The sequence below is a fragment of the Ranitomeya imitator genome, chromosome 1 (assembly GCF_032444005.1).
Source record: "Ranitomeya imitator isolate aRanImi1 chromosome 1, aRanImi1.pri, whole genome shotgun sequence".
NCBI classification, from domain to species: Eukaryota; Metazoa; Chordata; class Amphibia; order Anura; family Dendrobatidae; genus Ranitomeya; species Ranitomeya imitator.
In genome coordinates this window covers 347,431,902-347,451,952 of record NC_091282.1, presented here as the reverse complement: position 1 = coordinate 347,451,952, position 20,051 = coordinate 347,431,902, and the positions used below count along the sequence as shown (strand labels likewise).

At 44.9% G+C, this 20,051-nt stretch overlaps 1 protein-coding gene across 1 annotated transcript in view; it reads right to left on the bottom strand.

Annotated features, from left to right (window-relative positions):
* Window positions 1–20,051, bottom strand: part of CABP7 (calcium binding protein 7) — a 285,079-nt gene that overhangs the window by 60,065 nt on the left and 204,963 nt on the right. Inside the window, exon 3 of the mRNA XM_069760076.1 lies at window positions 6,379–6,491. Coding sequence (XP_069616177.1) covers window positions 6,379–6,491 — 113 coding nt within the window. The remainder of the gene's footprint in view (window positions 1–6,378; window positions 6,492–20,051) is intronic.

Here is a 20,051-nt window from a genome sequence, read left to right as displayed (position 1 = left end):
CTGTTTTACTTTTTCAACGCAGAATTGGCTGGAATTGAGATCGGACGCCATGTCGCGTTTGGAGAGCCCCTGATGTGCCTAAACAGTGGAAACCCCACAATTATAACTGAAACCCTAATCCAAACACATCCCTAACCCTAATCCCAACAGTAACCCTAACCACACCTCTAACCCAGACACACCCCTAACCCTAATCCCAACCCTATTCCCAACCGTAAATGTAATCTAAACCCTAACTGTAACTTTAGCCCCAACCCAAACTGTAGCCCTAGCCCTAACCCTAGCCCTAACCCTAATCCTAACCGTAGCCCTAACTCTAGCCCTAACCCTAGCCCTAACCCTAACCCTAGCCCTAACCCTAACCCTAGCCCTAACCCTAGCCCTAGCCCTAACCCTAGCCCTAACCCTAGCCCTAACCCTAGCCCTAACCCTAGCCCTAACCCTAACCCTAGCCCTAACCCTAGCCCTAACCCTAGCCCTAGCCCTAACCCTAGCCCTAACTCTAACCCTAGCCCTAATGGGAAAATGGAAATAAATACATTTTTTTAATTTTTCCCTAACTAAGGGGGTGATGAAGGGGGGTTTGATTTACTTTTATAGCGGTTTTTTTAGCGGATTTTTATGATTGGCAGCCTTCACACACTGAAAGACGCTTTTTATTGCAAAAAATATTTTTTGCGTTACCACATTTTGAGAGCTATAATTTTTCTATATTTTGGTCCACAGAGTCATGTGAGGTCTTGTTTTTTGCGGGACGAGTTGACGTTTTTATTGGTAACATTTTCGGGCACGTGACATTTTTTGATCGCTTTTTATTTCGATTTTTGTGAGGCAGAATGACCAAAAACCAGCTATTCATGAATTTCTTTTGGGGGAGGCGTTTATACCGTTCCGCGTTTAGTAAAATTGATAAAGCAGTTTTTTTCTTCGGGTCAGTACGATTACAGCGACACCTCATTTATATCATTTTTTTATGTTTTGGCGCTTTTATACGATAAAAACTATTTTATAGAAAAAATAATTATTTTGGCATCGCTTTATTCTCAGGACTATAACTTTTTTATTTTTTTGCTGATGATGCTGTACGGCGGCTCGTTTTTTGCGGGACAAGATGACGTTTTCAGCGGTACCATGGTTATTTATATCTGTCTTTTTGATCGCGTGTTATTCCACTTTTTGTTCGGCGGTATGATAATAAAGCGTTGTTTTTTGCCTCGTTTTTTTTTTTTTTCTTACGGTGTTTACTGAAGGGGTTAACTAGTGGGCCAGTTTTATAGGTCGGGCCGTTACGGACGCGGCGATACTAAATATGTTTACTTTTATTGTTTTTTTTTTTTATTTAGATAAAGAAATGTATTTATGGGAATAATATATATATTTTTTTTCATTATTTTGGAATATTTTTTTTTACACATTTGAAAATTTTTTTTTTTACTTTTTTACTTTGTCCCAGGGGGGACATCACAGATCAGTGATCTGACAGTTTGCACAGCACTCTGTCAGATCACTGATCTGACATGCAGCGCTGCAGCCTTCACAGTGCCTGCTCTGAGCAGGCTCTGTGAAGCCACCTCCCTCCCTGCAGGACCCGGATCCGCGGCCATCTTGGATCCGGGGCTCGAGCAGGGAGGGAGGGAGGTAAGACCCTCGCAGCAACGCGATCACATCGCGTTGCTGCGGGGGGCTCAGGAAAGCCCGCAGGGAGCCCCCTCCCTGCGCGGTGCTTCCCTGCACCGCCGGCACATCGCGATCATCTTTTGATCGCGGTGTGCCAGGGGTTAATGTGCCGGGGGCGGTCCGTGACCGCTCCTGGCACATAGTGCCGGATGTCAGCTGCGATAGGCAGCTGACACCCGGCCGCGATCGGCGGTGCTCCCCCCGTGAGCGCCGCCGATCGCGCTGGACGTACTATCCCGTCCATGGTCATAGGGGCCCACCCCACATGGACGGGATAGTACGTCCGATGTCAGAAAGGGGTTAAAGGCATTCGATGCATCTTGAGTGTTGTTTATTATGCTTTAAGGCAGGGGTCTCAAACACGCGGCCCCAGGCCGCATGCGGTCCCTGAGGCATGCATCTGCAGCCCGCGGTGCACGCTAGAAGAGGGGAGGCGGCACAGAGCTCTGGGTGTTTCGCAGCTGCTGGAGAGTCGCTCACAATGCATGATGCGTCGCCATGGATACGCAGAGTCACTTCCGACCTTCCAGTGCCCGGAGAATGAGCCACGTGTCGCCAAGTAGGAAGACGAGCAGCAGTGTGCAGCACCTGTGACGGTGAAAGTGAATGAGTCTTCCTTCCTGGAGGCTGGAGCAAAGCATTGCGGGGGGATGCAGAGCCTGGCTGGGAGGACAAGCTATGGGCTGTTATATACTACGTGGGCTGTGTAATATACTATGTGGGCTGTTATATACTACGTGGGCTGTGTTATATACTACGTGGCTGTGCAACATACTACGTGGGTTATATACTACGTGGCTGTGCAATATACTACGTGGGTTGTTAAATACTACGTGGCAGTGTTATATACTACGAGGGCTGTTATATTCTATGTGGCTGTGCAATATACTACGTGAGTTGTTATATACTACGTGGCTGTGTTATATACTACGGAGGCTGTTATATTCTACGTGGCTGTGCAATATACTATGTGGGCTGTGTTATATACTGCGTGGGCTGTGTTATTTTCTACGTGGGCTGTTATATACTACGTGGGCTGTTATATACTACGTGGGCTGTGTTATATACTACGCGGGCTATTATATACTACGTGGCTGTGTTATATGCTACATGGGCTGTGTTACATACTACGTGGGCTGTGTTATATACTACGTGGGCTGTGCTATATACTACGTGGCTGTGCAATATACTACGTGGGCTATTATATAGTACATGGGCTGTGTTACATACTACGAGGGCTGTTATATAGTACGTGGGCTGTGCTATATACTACGTGGGCTATTATATACTACGTGGGCTGTGCAATATGCTGTGTGGGCTGTTATATACTACGTGGGCTGTGTTATATACTACGTGGGCTTTGTTATATACTACTGCGGCCCGTCAGCTTACATTTTTTTTATGTGCGGCCTATTTAATCTGCCGAGTTTGAGACCCCTGCTTTAAGGATCTCACCAGACCTTTAAGCCCATTGTGCATATCTGCTTCTCTTTGGCCACGGCTTTCAGCAGACTAGGCCTCTGACATCTCTGCATGACATGACCTATACAGAACATTGGCGGATACACGTGATAACATTATGATGTGCACTGCGATGACATGGCACACAGGGATTTGAGGCTTAGTTCCGCCAGGAGCCACAGCCCAAAGGGAAGGTGCCAAATGCGAAAGGCAAAAAAAGAGGCACAGAAGACCAGATGGAGGGCTAAAAGGGGCAACAGGACAAGTGGACGATGGGGTGAGTATTATTTTTTTTTAAACTTTTTGCTGGCCCTGTACAATTTAGCAAAATAGAGAAGCTGAATTTTTGTAAATTTCAAGAATTCAATTTCACTCACATAAATTCTCTTATTTCTAAACACAATATAATATATTCTGCATCCCACTAGCAATATACTATTGCTAACAGGTATTGTGGCCATTTTAGTTAAAGGGAACCTGTCACCTGAATTTGGCGGGCCCTTTTTTTCGGTCCGATGGGCGGTGTTTTCGGGTCTTTTATTCACCCCTTCCTTTCCCATTGGCCGCACGCTGGCCGCAATATTGTCTTGAAGTTGATTCGCCTTCCTCCGTAGACCACGCGTGCGCAAGGCAATCTTGCCTTGCGCACGAGCAGTATGCTTTGCCCAACTGCGGGCAAAGCCGAAAAGCATTAGTGCGCATGCACTGGCGCACTATGTCCCAGAAGTATTTTGCTGTGTACCGGGACATAGTGCGCTGGTGCATGCGCACTAATGCTTACAGTAAAGCGATACAGCTTGAGCTGCTTGTCAGTATAATTTTTGTCAAGCGGCGTACTACCATTACTGAGGAAGGACAAGAACTGCCACCACAAGGTGGAATGTAAAGGCTCATTTCTGTGAGAGAAAAGTCCACTGACAAGGTGAAGATTAGTCATCATAAGAGCAAACATTTGCCACAGTAGAGGGGAACATGCCTTAAGTAGCCTGATCCTAAAATTTTTTCATAGATTTGAATCATGCATGTCTATTTCTCTATTCAAGAAGCTGGGGCTAATGACATCAGTGTTCCCATCTGAAGATAAACACACGTAGCACAGTTTACCTCAATGTAACATTTGCAGCACAAAAAAGTGAATTTGACACATAATTTGACATTGGTCAATAGGTTGTGCAATGTTATGTTATCTTAGTTCTCTTAGAAGAGACGGCAGTTTCTTGAAAACTTGTTGCAAAAGATTATTTGTCAAGTTACTATTTGCTATATCTAAATACTCCTTTAAACTTGCTTTACAATTTTGTATAACTTCCTTCACTATGAATCACTGGCAAAAATAATTTACTAGCATGGTGATAAAATAAAAAATATTTTTACTTTTTAGGCTGGCTTCATACTAGCGTTTGGCAGGGCTGCGGACGGCAGCCATCTTCCTCAGTTAAGCCCTGCCCACCGCTGCACCTCTTCCTTCAGCTCCGCCTATGTCTGCATGCGTCCTGCATACCGTATCTTTAACATTGGGTACGCAGGCCATGCTGATGTATGCGGATGTCTCTGCATGCTTCATTTTGATGCTGCGCTGACCGCAACAAAATGCAACATGTTGTATTCGACACAGGTCAGCCAGCATCAAAACGACGCATGCAGGGGCATCCGCATACATCCGCATGGCCTGTGTACCCAATGTTAAAGATAGGGTACGCAGGACGCATGCAGACATAGGCGGAGCTGAAGGAAGAGGTGCGGCAGTGGGCAGAGCTTAATGGAGGAAGAAGGCTGCCGTCCGCAGCCTTGCCGAATGCTATTGTGAAACCAGCCTTACCTGGTAATTGATGTGTTCAATAGACAACATTTATCTTTGTCTACCTTAAATATGTTATTTTACAGGGTGGGCCATTTATATGGATACACCTAAATAAAATGTGAATGGTTGGTGATATCAACTTCCTGTTTGTGGCACATTAGTATATGGGAGGGGGAAACTTTTCAAGATTGGTGGCGACCATGGTGGCCATTTTGAAGTTGTCCATTTTGGATCCAACTTTATTTTTTCCAATTTTTTCCAGTGGGAAGAGGGTCATGTGACACATCAAACTTATTGAGACTTTCACAAGAAAAACGATGGTGTGCCTGGTTTTAACGTAACAATATTCTTTCGTGAGTTATTTACAAGTTTCTCTTTGTTTACAGGCATTGACATGTTGCAGAGGTTAACACGTGAGGAGCGGATAGAAATTGTGTTGATGTCTGGTGAACGCAGCACCCGGGTCATTGCAGCAGAGTTCAATGCAAGACACCCTACGCAAGAAAACTGTCACCATTCCCATGTTATTTAGGTGCATCCATATAAATGGCCCACCCATCAAAGTTTGCCTCATCACTGAACATAATGTTCTGTGTAAACTGAGGGTCAAGTTCCAATTTTTGTTTTACCCATTCTGCAAATTCAGCGCACCGATTTGGCATCAGTCGAACATCCCTTCGGCGGATATTAGCTACTTACAAATGGCACCCTTACAAAATCCAGCTGCTGCAGCATCTCAACGAGGATGACCCAGATCGGCGCGCTGAATTAGAATTTTCCCATTGGAAAAAATAAAGTTGGATCCAAAATGGCCACCTTCAAAATGGCCGCCATGATCACCACCCATCTTGAAAAGTTTTCCCCCTCCCATATACTAATGTGCCACAAACAGGAAGTTGATATCACCAACCATTCCCATTTTATTTAGGTGGATCCATATACATGGCTCACCATGTAGAAGGTTAAGCCACTTTTAAACAGACACTAATGGGGACATAAGGGAATTTTGGTGGAGTCACAATAATACATATCTATAACCATCCATTTTATGATTTATATTTAAAAAGCTTGTACCAGTAGCTGGTATGTTCATCATTACGTAGTGTGAAGGCTTCTGTACGGACCATGTCCACCATTCACAGATATTAGGGTGAAAATCATCAATATCTAATGAGATAACCTGTATAAGAAGGGTGCAGATTACTCATTTAGCAACCTGATTACAGGACCATGAAAAACAGTACAAAAATATGTGCTATGCCTATGCACTATTGCATTATCAAGCTCATTACATCAGTTTCAAGTAAGAATGGTAATAATTCATTCCACCTTCAGTATTTAATTTGTAATAATTTATTTCAGTCTATACATTTTTATTTTGGGTACCTTCCATACTTTAGGTCCAGAACCATAGATTTCTGAAATCACTTGTTAAATACCTTCCAAAACACAGTGTCAAAGTCAGCACCACGAAACTTGTCCGGGATCCCAGAAGTTGTAATTTTTGGTCCCAGTAATGTCACAAACTCTTCAAAATCGACCTGGCCATCGCCTGAAAAAAAAAGAAAAGAAAATCCAAAACAATTAATACATCATGCTACATATACAGACGTGGAAAAAATTGTTGGTACCCTTTTGTCAAAGTTAGAAAGACCCACAATGGTTTGACTTTAAATTGACTGAATATTATTAGTATTATTATATTATTTATTATAATGGCAACATTTATTTCATGGTGCTTTAAAATCAGACATAATTTTTGAATTGTGGTTCTATAGAAAAAAAACTAATTAAACTGTCCTGGATACAAATGATGGTACCAATTTCTGCATCTCATTATTATTAAACTGCTCCAGCTGTCTCAGGTTTGATGGTATTGGTTACCTTCTATGGACAGCTTGGACAGCATGTTTTAATTCCTTCAACAGATGTTCAACATGATTTAGATCCAGGGTGCATGGTAGGTCACTTCAAAATAGTCCAATGCTTTACTCTTAGCCATTCTTCGATGTTTTTAGCCGCTTGTTGTGGGTCATTAGCCTGTTGGAGGACACTTGACGTGACTGAAACCAAGCTTTTTGACACTGGGTAGCACATTTAGCTCCAGAATGCATTGACATTTCTAAGATTTCATTGTACCCTGCACAGATTCAAGACACCTTGTACAATGCAACCCCAAAACATAACCGAATCTCCATGTTTCACAATAGGCACAATGTTCTTTTCTTTGAATGCTTCATTTTTTGCCTCTGGTAACATAGAGCTGACATGACTTGCTTGCTGAAGAGCTCCAGTTGTGTATCATCTGTTCAAAGAACATTCATCCATAAGCGTTGTGGCTTGTCAATATGCATTTTAGCTTTTTAATTAACAGTGGTTCCTTCTCTGTCTTCTTTGGCCAAGACAGTGATGGCTGGTGCAATATGACACTGTTGTACCTTGACCTTGAAGTTAACCTCTAATCTTTTTGAAAGTTGGGCACTTTGGTTACTATTCATATTATCCGTCTCTTGTGGCCATGTCATGGGAAGTTGGCTACAATCCACAAACCTTAAACTTCTGAATAATATGAGCAATTGTAGTTACAGGAACATCAAGCTTTTTAGTGATGATCTTACAGTCTTTAAGGGTACACTCCCACGGTCAGTAAATGCTGCGGGTTGGGCACTGCATACATCCACAGCGTCCAACCTGCAGTGTCTAGCTGTTAGAGCATAGTGGATGGGATTTCAAGAAATCCCATGTCTACTATGCATGCACCGACACCTGCGGATTACCCACGGAGACTGACATGCGGTTCGTTTTTCCAGACTGCAGAATATCAATTTATCTTGCAGAGACGCAAGCCTCTGCAAGATAAATGTCACCCGTACATTGTATTGGATGCTGTGAATCCGCAGGTTTCAATGAACACATGCAGATTCACCTGCGTTCAATAGCAGGCAGCGCTTTGGACAGAGCGGACATGTTCTGCGTCCAAACCGCTGCCAATTACTGACTGTGGGCACATACCCTTACTCTCACATATTTGTCTATAATTTTCTGTCTAATCTCCAGAAACAACTCTCTTTATAGCTTTCCTTGATCCATATTCAGTGTGGTACACTCAATGATACCAAACAGCATAGTGACTAGTTTTCACCCTTTAACACCTTCAGGTCACAACTTTATCTGTTCACATTGACATAGGGCTTTTTTTGCAGGATGAGTTGTACTTTAGAATTACACCATTCATTTTACCATATTCTGTACTGGAAAATGGAAAAAAAATTCCATGTGCGGTGAAAATTGTGAAAAAAAAACAGAATTCTGACATTCATTTTTTGAAATTTTTATAGTGTACATTTTGTGGTAAAAATGACCATACAATATGATTCTCCTCATTAACACAATTATGGCAGTACTCAACATGTCCATTTAAAAAAAATATAATTTAGTGATGGAAAAAAAAATCAGAAGCTTGCAAAAAACATTTTTGAGGTTGTGTAGTAATTTTCTGAGACCTGTAACATTTTTATTTTTTGGCCAATGGAGCTGCGTATGGCCTTTTTTTTTTGCAGGGCAAGCCAATGTTTTTATTAGTACCATTTCGGGATAGATGTCGCTTTTTATTGCTTGCTACAGCTTTTTTTGTGGAAGTGTAGTGATAAAAAAAATTTAATTTTGGCGTTCTTTAAAGCGAATCTGTCACCTCAATTTTGCCCCATAAGTTGCGGCCACCGCCATCAGGGGCTTATCTACAGCATTCTGTAATGCTGTAAATAAGCCCTCGATGTAACCTGAAAGATAAGAAAAACAATTTAGATTATACTCACCCAAGGGCGGTCCCGGTTCTCGTTCAGGTCTGATGGGCATTGCGGTCCGGGGCCTCCCATCTTCATATGATGATGTCCTCTTGTTTGTTTCCTGCCGGGGCTCCTGAAATTCTCTGCCCTGTTGAGGGCAGAGCAAAGTACTGCAGTGCGCAGGCGCCGGCAAAGGTCAGAGAGGCCCGACGCCTGCGCACTGCAGTACTTTGCTCTGCCCTCAACAGGGTAGACAAAGTATGCCTGCACAGGAGCCACAGCAGGAAGCAAAGTAGAGGACGTCATCGTAAGAAGATGGGAGGCGCCGGACACGGACCACGACCCCTCATTGGACCCGAACAGAAGCGGGACCGCCCCTGGGTCAGTATCATTTAACGTGTTTTTCTTATCTTTCAGGTTACATTGGGGGCTTATCTACAGCATTACAGAATGCTGTAGATAACCCCCCGATGGCGTTGTTCACAGCTTATAGGGCAAAATTGAGGTGACAGGTTCCCTTTAATCTTTTCCGTTTACTGTATTTAACCATTGGGTTAATTATTTTTATATTTTGATAGAGTGGACTTATCTGAAAGTTACGATTCCATATATGTAAAAAAAAATTTTTTTTAAATTATATCTTTATTTCTAATGGAGGAAAAGGGTGGTGATTTGAAGTTTTATTTATTTATTTTTTTTCTTTAAACTTTTTTTTTACTTTTTACTGCTGTTGTTATCCCCCTTAGGGGACTTGAAGATGCGATCGTCTTATTGCTCGTGCTATATACAGTTATGCGAAAGCATCGCTGCATATAGAAGAAATCACGGTTTCTTTTGAAGCCTGGCCATAGGCAAGGTTTCAAAGGAGCTCCGTAATGACAAGCACAGAGGTCATCAGCTGACCCCCAGCTGTCATAACCTATCGGTGACCCGTGATCACGGGAGTGCTGATGGCCGAAGAAAATTACACGCACGCACGTGCTAAATGCCGCTGTCAGAGATTGACAGGGGCATTTAACAAGTTAACAATCGAGGGCGGAGCACTGCTCCACCTGCGATTGTTAGGGGCAGGTCATAATTTTAATTTAGTAATTTTTATGATTTTTTGTTATATGGCATACTGAAATGGTACTCTTTCAGTAAATGCACATTTACAGCATAAATGTGACCTTTGCCATAAACATGTGTGCAGAACGGTGGCTTAGCTAATTCATTGCAACCTACAAGGACAGAATATACATATTCATTTGTATGCATGATTATATCCTGGAGATGTCTGCGGTGGCAATTTCTTAATAAGCAAGGTCTGGAATTAGATTTATCATTGTTGGCTGCAGTGCTTCCAGAATGGTTCATTTCTTTGATATATGTGGACATGGGTATCAATACACTCACCCTCTAACAGTTTTATAAAAGTGGCTATGCAAATAGTCTCTTCAGAGAGGAAGAGAACTAGAACTCTAATGCCACCTATTGGAGGTAGAAATCCTAAAAGTCAATGAGGACCCTTTATCGAGCCTTGTCACATGACTAAGGATAAAAGTGGATAAAAATACATAGAGGAGAGTTCATTTGCATTCTTGAATGAATTAATAGAATTAAATAACTTTTTTTTTTTTAGTGATGATATTGACTTATGGACAATGTGGGGTTTGAAAACGGAAGTGCAGACACTCTGACATAGATTTTCTAAGTAATGATGCCAAAAACGGTCGTACACCACTACATTTATTATATGTTTTAGACACTTAATGTATCTCATTTACCAAGTGCAGCAACATAGCAGGAATAGATGTGACTCCATACACAAAGGGTTGAGGTTAAGTATCACAACCAAAATTTTGAAGCAAGTTTCCTGCGCAAAGTAAGCTAAAAGGTGGAGTAACTTAAAGAAAATTACCTATTGATTAAATCAGGTTTTTGTGTTAAATGTAATTTTTAAAACATTTTGGCAATTTTTTTTTTTACATAACACAATTTGCATACCTCACAACTTTTTAAGAATAGAAAGAGGGACAAATAAGGCTATGTGTGCCCTGGTAAATTATACCCTAATCTACACCCATTTACTATTTCTTTCTACCTTAGGAGAAGGAGATGTCAGAGGGGTGCTGGCAGTGAGGGACATTCAGCAGACACCTACGAATGTAGGGCATAGACCCAAATCCAGGACTGTCCTGCTGTAAGTGTAAGGAGGAAGATCGGGCTGCGGGTACCTGCGCTTAGCCGGGTCCGGAACTGTCGGGGCTGCATCCCATGTTGCCTGGGGGAAGGAATAGGGGACCGGACAACCCCCATGATCCGGAAAGAGGGGGAGTGTTAAGAGGGAGGGCAGAGCGGAGAGCGCGTGAAGCAGCAGGCAGTTTCCCGTAGTCAGGGAGAGTGCAAGGCAGGGAGAAGGGTGCTCTCCGCTTCGAGAAGCAGCACCATGACGTACTGCGGCCGAAATCTCCTGAGCGCTCCAGCGAGACAGTGAGTGTGGGAAGCACCGTGCACCTGGCTAAGCATAAGACCATGCGAGTGCAGAAGAATGGCCGGTTACAGAACATTGAAGTGTGGTTCCCTTTGCTGGCTAGCATGCATCACCCCGCGGTTGGTACAGAGGCTTCTGCATCTTTTCCTGCTTTGATTGCGAGGGCTTATGGGCTGGGGGCTCAGCGGGAAAAATCGGAGACTGCCCGATGCTGCCAGAAGACGGATTGCTAACCTTGGACCCCATCGTAGGACCCTACACCGGCCGTTGCCGGTATTACTACCCCCCCAGACTGTGGACTAAGGACCCCACCAAGACTTACGATAAGTGTTGCTTGAAACTTAGATGGTTGCACTCATTCTGCTTATTTTCATTTAATTCTTGTTGACCTAATAACTCTTTACCACTGCTTATTAACTCCCTGCGAGGAGACAACTTTACTTATTTATTTTTTAAAAATAAATGATACTGTTATACCATACTGCTCTGCAATCCCTTCGCACTGCATCTCATCACCTGCTTACATATGCAGAACGATTGGAACTAGAGATGAGCTGATTTGATTCATGGGACTCATGTCCAGCGTGTAGGTCAGTGGCACCTGGCGGCTGGACGGGAGGCATCCCCAGTGTTTTTGTGCAGATGTGAAGCCAAGTTTCTAATGTGTTTTTTTATAGTACAGAAAAGTTTTGATCCTGCACTTAAAAAAGTAAATGCAGTTTACAAGTGTTTTAGAGAGAAAAAAAGCACCAAAACTGCACTGTTCAGCAGCATCGCTAGATGCACAGGGAGGCAGTTTTTATGAAATCACATCCACTTTGCTTGGACAGTTAAACATAGCAGAATTTCTGTGAAAAAAGCAGCAGCAGAAAATATGCAGCATTCATGCTACATGTGAATATGGTCTAAAGGTCCAAGCAAAGTGGATGTGATTTCATGAGAACTCCACCCTTGGTGAATCTAAGTCCGGCGTCACACTTAGCGTAAGGAAATACGGTCCGTTTTGTATAGGCGTAATACGCAGAAAAGTTCCTGAACAGTGATCCGTATTCAACGCGAGGATGCAATTTTTTTCTCAAAAAATTATCCGCCTGTGTTGTGATAGGCAATTCAGTATCACAATGGACATAGCGGTCAGAGCACATACAGTGATCTGACAATAACCCAAAATCATAGAACGAGCTCTGAGACGTGGGAACTCTGCAGATCGCAATCCCTAATCCTCTCCAAACAACACTAGAGGCAGCCGTGGATTGCGCCTAACTCTGCCTATGCAACTCGGCACAGCCTGGGAAACTAACTAGCCTGAAGATAGAAAATAAGCCTACCTTGCCTCAGAGAAATACCCCAAAGGAAAAGGCAGCCCCCCACATATAATGACTGTGAGTTAAGATGAAAAGACAAACGTAGAGATGAAATAGATTCAGCAAAGTGAGGCCCGACTTTCTTAACAGATCGAGGATAGAAAAGGTAACTTTGCGGTCTACACAAAACCCTAAAGAACCCCACGCAAAGGGGGCAAAAAGACCCTCCGTACCGAACTAACGGCACGGAGGTACACCCTTTGCGTCCCAGAGCTTCCAGCAACAAATTAGACAAGCTGGACAGAAAAAATAGCAAACAAATAGCAAAGAAGAACTTAGCTATGCAGAGCAGCAGGCCACAGGAATGATCCAGGGAAAAGCAAGTCCAACACTGGAACATTGACAGGAAGCCAGGATCAAAGCACTAGGTGGAGCTAAGTAGAGAAGCACGTAACGACCTCACCAAATCACCTGAGGGAGGAAACTCAGAAGCCGCAGTACCACTTCCCTCCACCAACAGAAGCTCACAGAGAGAATCAGCCGAAGTACCACTTGTGACCACAGGAGGGAGCTCTGCCACAGAATTCACAACAGTGTGCCATCTCTCACTCAGTGGGCCATAGAAAGCCTATTGATTTTTTTGCTTGATTTGGGTTCTAAAATCTACCTGAAAAAATCACTACATCAATCAGTGTGAGAAAAATATTGGCCTCTGGGCTTGTGTGCCACTCCTGACTCCTGTGTGTGCCATCTCTTACTCAGTGGGCCATAGAAAGCCTATTTATTTTTTTGCTTGATTTCGGTTCTAAAATCTACCTGAAAAAAGCACTACATCAATCAGTGGGAGATAAATATTGGCCTCTGGGCTTGTGTGCCACTCCTGACTCCTGTGTGTGCCATCTCTCACTCAGTGGGCCATAGAAAGCCTATTTATTTTTTGCTTGATTTGGGTTCTAAAATCTACCTGAAAAAATCACTACATCAATCAGTGGGAGATAAATATTGGCCTCAGGGCTTGTGTGCCACTCCTGACTCCTGTGTGTGCCATCTCTCACTCAGTGGGCCATAGAAAGCCTATTGATTTTTTTGCTTGATTTGGGTTCTAAAATCTACCTGAAAAAATCACTATATCAATCAGTGGGAGAAAAATATTGGCCTCTGGGCTTGTGTGCCACTCCTGACTCCTGTGTGTGCCATCTCTCACTCAGTGGGGCATATAAAGCCTTTTTTTTTTTTTTTTATTTGGTTTCTAAATTGTCCTTGAAAAAATCATTTTATTTTATTTGGTTTCTAAATTCTTCCTGAAAAAATCATTTTTTTAAATTTTGTTTCTAAAGTCTCCCTGAAAAAAAATAAAAAATAAAACAGTGGGAGATTAATATTGACATTTGTGCTTGAGTGACAGTCCTGCGTGTGTGGCATCTCTGTGATTTGGTGCCACAGAAAACAGAGTGTGTAACATTGTGCCTGATTTTCCTTGTGGTCTCACCAACCTGTAAAGGGATATTGAAATCATACTGAAGTTATAGCTCACCGTGTAAGTTGTTTGACAGCAACAAATAAAGTTACTTTGGTTAAGTTTTTAAAACAATGAGGAAGTCTGGTGCAAGAGGTCGTGGCCGTGGGCATTCATTGTCAGCTGGTAATGATGGTAGTGGTAGTGGAGCATCAGGTGGTCGTGGGAAAAAAAATATTCCACCCACCTAAGTCTGGAGCTGTGGAGCCAGGTTCGTCGTCTGGCTACACAAGGCCTCGAACGCTCTCTTTTCTGGGAGTAGGAAAACCGCTTTTAAAGCCGGAGCAGCAAGAGCAAGTTTTGGCTTACCTTGCAGACTCAGCCTCTAGCTCTTTTGCCTCCTCTTCTGAAACTGGTAAATGTAAAAGCAGCGCGTCACTTGTGGATGTTCACGGTCAGGGACAAGTCGCTTCCTTGTCCTCTTCAGCAAAAACAACAACAAGAGAGATGGATGCAGCAGGCGACACAACGGGTTACTTCATGGAGCTCTTTACACATACCGTCCCTGGCATAGAAAGTGAAACACTTAACAGGCCATGCCCATTACAAGTAGATTCTGACATGGAGTGCACTGATGCACAGCCACAGCCTGACTACTGTGCTGGTCCTTTGACTCAGACCACAACATTGCCCTCTCAGGGTACTGATCCACAATCAGACCCTGATGAGACTATGTTGCCCCGTCACGAACGCTATACCACCGACCGACACGGTGACACAGACGAAGTTGCACACGAGCTAGAAGAGGAGGTAATAGATGACCCAGTTGTTGACCCCGATTGGCAGCCATTGGGGGAACAGGGTGCAGGCGGCAGTAGTTCAGAAGCGGAGTTGGAGGAGGGGCCGCAGCAGGCATCAACATCGCAACAGGTTCCATCTGCCGGGCCCGTATCTGGCCCAAAACGCGTGTCAAAGCCAAAACCTGTTGGAGGACAGCGTGGCCATCCGGTTAAAGCTCAGTCTGCAATCCCTGAAAAGGGATCCGATGCTAGGAAGAGTGCAGTCTGGCATTTTTTTAAACAACATCCAATTGATCAGCGCAAAGTCATCTGTCAAAAATGTTCAACTAGCTTAAGCAGAGGTCAGAATCTGAAAAGTCTCAATACAAGTTGCATGCATAGACATTTAACCACCATGCATTTTCAAGCCTGGACTAACTACCAAACGTCCCTTAAGGTTGTAGCACCCTCGGCCAATAAAGCTAGTCAGCAACGCAACATCCCTTCCGTCACTGTAAGGCCACCATTTTCCGCACCACCGGCAGTATCTGTGCAGGTTTCTTTGCCAGCCAAAAGCAGTCAGGGTCAGGGAATCACCAGTTTTGTAGGAGGAAATATTGCATCTAGGGCACTGGCGGAAACAATACCGTCTCCAACCGTCTCTCAGTCTGCCATGTCCACCGGCACACCCGCAAGTTCCACGATCTCCAGCTCTCCAGTCCAGCTCACCCTACATGAGACTCTGGTTAGAAAAAGGAAGTACTTATCCTCGCATCCGCGTACACAGGGTTTTAACGCCCACATAGCTAGACTAATCTCGTTAGAGATGATGCCCTACCGGTTAGTTGAAAGTGAAGCTTTCAAAGCCCTGATGGAGTACGCTGAACCACGCTACGAGCTACCCAGTCGACACTTTTTTCCAGAAAAGCCATCCCAGCCCTGCACCAGCATGTTAAACAGCGCATCGTCCATGCACTCAGGCAATCTGTGAGTACAAAGGTGCACCTGACTACAGATGCATGGACCAGTAGGCATGGCCAGGGACGTTACGTGTCCATCACGGCACACTGGGTGAATGTGGTGGATGCAGGGTCCACAGGGGACATCAATTTCGGGACAGTTGTGCCTAGCCCACGGTCTAGGAAACAGTTGGCTGTAGGCGTTTGCACCCCCTCCTCCTCCTCGTCCTCCTGCAGAAGCGACAGCTCTTCCACAGACCGCAGTCGGCCAACCACTCCATCGGCAGCTGACACTGTTGCACACCAGTTGTCCCATTATGGGCCAGCTACTGGCAAGCGTCAGCAGGCTGTATTGGCTATGAAGTGTTTGGGCGACAACAGACACACAGCGGAAGTTCTGTCCGAGTTCTTGCAACAAGAAACGCAGTCGTGGCTGGGCACAGTAGATCTTGAGGCAGGCAAGGTAGTGAGTGATAACGGAAGGAATTTCATGGCTGCCATCTCCCTTTCCCAACTGAAACACATTCCTTGCCTGGCTCACACCTTAAACCTGGTGGGCAGCACGGTGGCGCAGTGGTTAGCACTGCAGCCTTGCAGCGCTGGAGTCCTGGGTTCTAATCCCACCCAGGACAACATCTGCAAAGAGTTTGTTCTCTCCGTGTTTGCGAGGGTTTCCTCCGGGCACTCCGGTTTCCTCCCACATTCCAAAGACATACTGATAGGAATTCTAGATTGTGAGCCCAATCGGGGACAGTGATGATAATGTGTGCAAACTGTAAAGCGCTGCGGAATACGTTAGCGCTATATAAAAATAAAGATTATTTATTTATTTATTATTTATCCTGGGTTCTCCGACCTGCTCCTCAAAGTGCGTGGACTTTGCTCACATATCCGACGTTCGCCTGTACACTCCAGCCGTATGCAGACCTATCAGCGGTCTTTGAACCTTCCCCAGCATCGCCTAATCATAGACGTTGCAACAAGGTGGAACTCAACACTGCACATGCTTCAGAGACTGTGCCAACAGAGGCGGGCTGTTATGTTTTTGTGGGAGGATACACATACACGGGCAGGCAGTAGGATGGCAGACATGGAGTTGTCAGGTGTGCAGTGGTCGAAGATACAAGACATGTGTCAAGTCCTTCAGTGTTTTGAGGAATGCACACGGCTGGTTAGTGCAGACAACGCCATAATAAGCATGAGCATCCCCCTAATGTGTCTGCTGATGCAAAGTTTGACGCACATAAAGGATCAGGCGTCTGCACCAGAGGAAGAGGAAAGCCTTGATGACAGTCAGCCATTGTCTGGTCAGGGCAGTGTACAGGACGAGGTAGCGGGCGAAGAGGAGGTGGAGGACGAGGAGGATGATGGGGATGAGTATATTTTTAATGAGGAAGCTTTCCCGGGGGCACTGGAAATTGGTTGCGTGGCAAGGCCGGGTTCTGGTTTTTTGAGGGACACAAGTGACGTAGATTTGCCTGAAACTGCCCCTCAACCAATCACAACCGCAGATTTGACAACTGGAACTTTGGCCCACATGGCGGATTATGCCTTACGTATCCTCAAAAGGGACACACGCATTACTAAAATGATGAACGATGATGATTACTGGTTGGCCTGCCTCCTTGATCCTCGCTATAAAGGCAAATTGCAAAATATTATGCCACATGAGAACTTGGAACTAATATTAGCAACCAAACAATCAACTCTTGTTGACCGTTTGCTTCAGGCATTCCCAGCACACAGCGCCCGTGATCGTTCTCACACGAGCTCCAGGGGGCAGCAGACCAGGAGTGTTAGGGGTGCACACATCAGAAGTGGCGTTGGACAGAGGGGTTTTCTGACCAGGTTGTGGAGTGATTTTGCTATGACCGCAGACAGGACAGGTACTGCTGCATCAATTGAAAGTGACAGGAGACAACATTTGTCCAGTATGGTTACTAACTATTTTTCATCCCTTATCGATGTTCTCCCTCAACCGTCATTCCCATTTGATTACTGGGCATCAAAATTAGACACCTGGCCAGAATTGGCAGAATATGCATTGCAGGAGCTTGCTTGCCCGGCAGCTAGTGTCCTATCAGAAAGAGTATTCAGTGCTGCAGGTTCAATATTAACCGAAAAAAGGACTCGTCTGGCTACCCAAAATGTTGATGATCTAACATTCATTAAAATGAACCACAACTGGATTTCGAATTCTTTTGCCCCACCTTGCCCGGCAGACACCTAGCTTTCCTACGAAAAGCTCTTGCCTGTGGACTACTGTGAATTACTTTTCGAATGTCTAATTTGCTGCAGCTGATTGTCCAGCATACGACATGTTTACACCTCCCTAAATGGCCAAACTCCCCACACGGGGCCGTGGTATCGCGACTTGGCGCAAGCACCCGTGAGAGTGCTGTTTGTCTGAAGAGGTGGGTGTGCCCGCTTTTGGTCGACGGCACTGCCACTGGGTCCCTCATAGTACAATAAAGTGTCTCTGGCGGTGGTGGTGCGCACCCAACGTCAGACACACTGTTGTAACATGAGGGGCCCTGGGCCTGTACCGCCGGCCACAAGAGAGTTCACCCAACCCCAGGTCAAACATTGCTCTACCACTTCCACAGTTATCTCTCACACTTCCACCAATGTTTAGTCTATGCGCTGACATCCTTCCATTCCTGCCACTGACAATACCATTGTGTTGACATGTATGATGGTACTTAACATAGTCAGGTGCAGTGTCCTCTATTTACCACAGTAAATACTTTGCGCTAAATTAGTAGGTCTGAAACTACGCAGAGGATCCCACCCCTGAACCTAATGATTGCACCCTTTAGTGTTTTCGTTTTGTTTTAATGCGAGACATTCACATTTATTTATTGTTTTGGACTACTAACTGGCAGACACTCATTACAATCGGCCTCCGCTGACCAGACCACTGCTGCCCGTCTACCCCTGGAACCAATTTTAAATTGCCTACAGCCAGCCCATTTTATTATGTTAGGCCTTCGAAGCCTGTCTGCGGCCCGTTCTTTCAACTACTACTACACTGACCTGTCTACTGCTGCCCGTGTACTCCTGGAACCAATTATAAAGTGCCTACAGCCTGTCCAATTTTTTTATGTTAGGCCTTCGAAGCCTGTCTGCGGTCCCTCCTTCCACTAGGACTCCACTGACCATTCTACTGCTGCCCATGTACCCCTGGAACCAATTTTAAATTGCCTACAGCCCAATTTTTTTATGTTAGGCCTTTGAAGCCTGTCTGCGGTCCCTCCTTCCACTAGGCCTCCACTGACTATTCTACTGCTGCCCGTGTACCCCTGGAACCAATTTTAAATTGCCTACAGCCAGCCCAATTTTTTTTATGTTAGGCCTTCGAAGCCTGTCTGCGGTCCCTCCTTCCACTAGGCCTCCACTGACCATTCTACTGCTGCCCGTGTACCCCTGGAACCAATTTTAAATTGCCTACAGCCCAATTTTTTTATGTTAGGCCTTTGAAGCCTGTCTGCGGTCCCTCCTTCCACTAGGCCTCCACTGACCATTCTACTGCTGCCCGTGTACCCCTGGAACCAATTTTAAATTGCCTACAGCCAGCCCAATTTTTTTTATGTTAGGCCTTCGAAGCCTGTCTGCGGTCCCTCCTTCCACTAGGCCTCCACTGACCATTCTACTGCTGCCCGTGTACCCCTGGAACCAATTTTAAATTGCCTACAGCCAGCCCAATTTTTTTTATGTTAGGCCTTCGAAGCCTGTCTGCGGTCCCTCCTTCCACTAGGCCTCCACTGACCATTCTACTGCTGCCCGTGTACCCCTGGAACCAATTTTAAATTGCCTACAGCACAATTTTTTTTATGTTAGGCCTTTGAAGCCTGTCTGCGGTCCCTCCTTCCACTAGGCCTCCACTGACCATTCTACTGCTGCCCCTGTACCCTTGGAACCAATTTTAAATTGCCTACAGCCAGCCCAATTTTTTTTATGTTAGGCCTTCGAAGCCTGTCTGAGGTCCCTCCTTCCACTAGGCCTCCACTGACCATTCTACTGCTGCCTGTGTACCCCTGGAACCAATGTTAAATTGCCAACAGCCCTATTTTGTTATGTTAGGCCTTCGAAGCCTGTCTGCGGTCCCTCCTTCCACAAGGCCTCCACTGACCATTCTACTGCTGCCCGTGTACCCCTGGAACCAATTTTAAATTGCCAACAGCCCTATTTTGTTATGTTAGGCCTTCGAAGCCTCTCTGCGGTCCCTTCTTTCTACTACTACTACACTGACCAGACCATTGCTGCCCGTGTACCCCTGGAACCAAATTTAAATTGCTTACAGCCAGCCCAATTTTTTTTAATGTTAGGTCTTCGAAGCCTGTCTGCGGTCCCTCC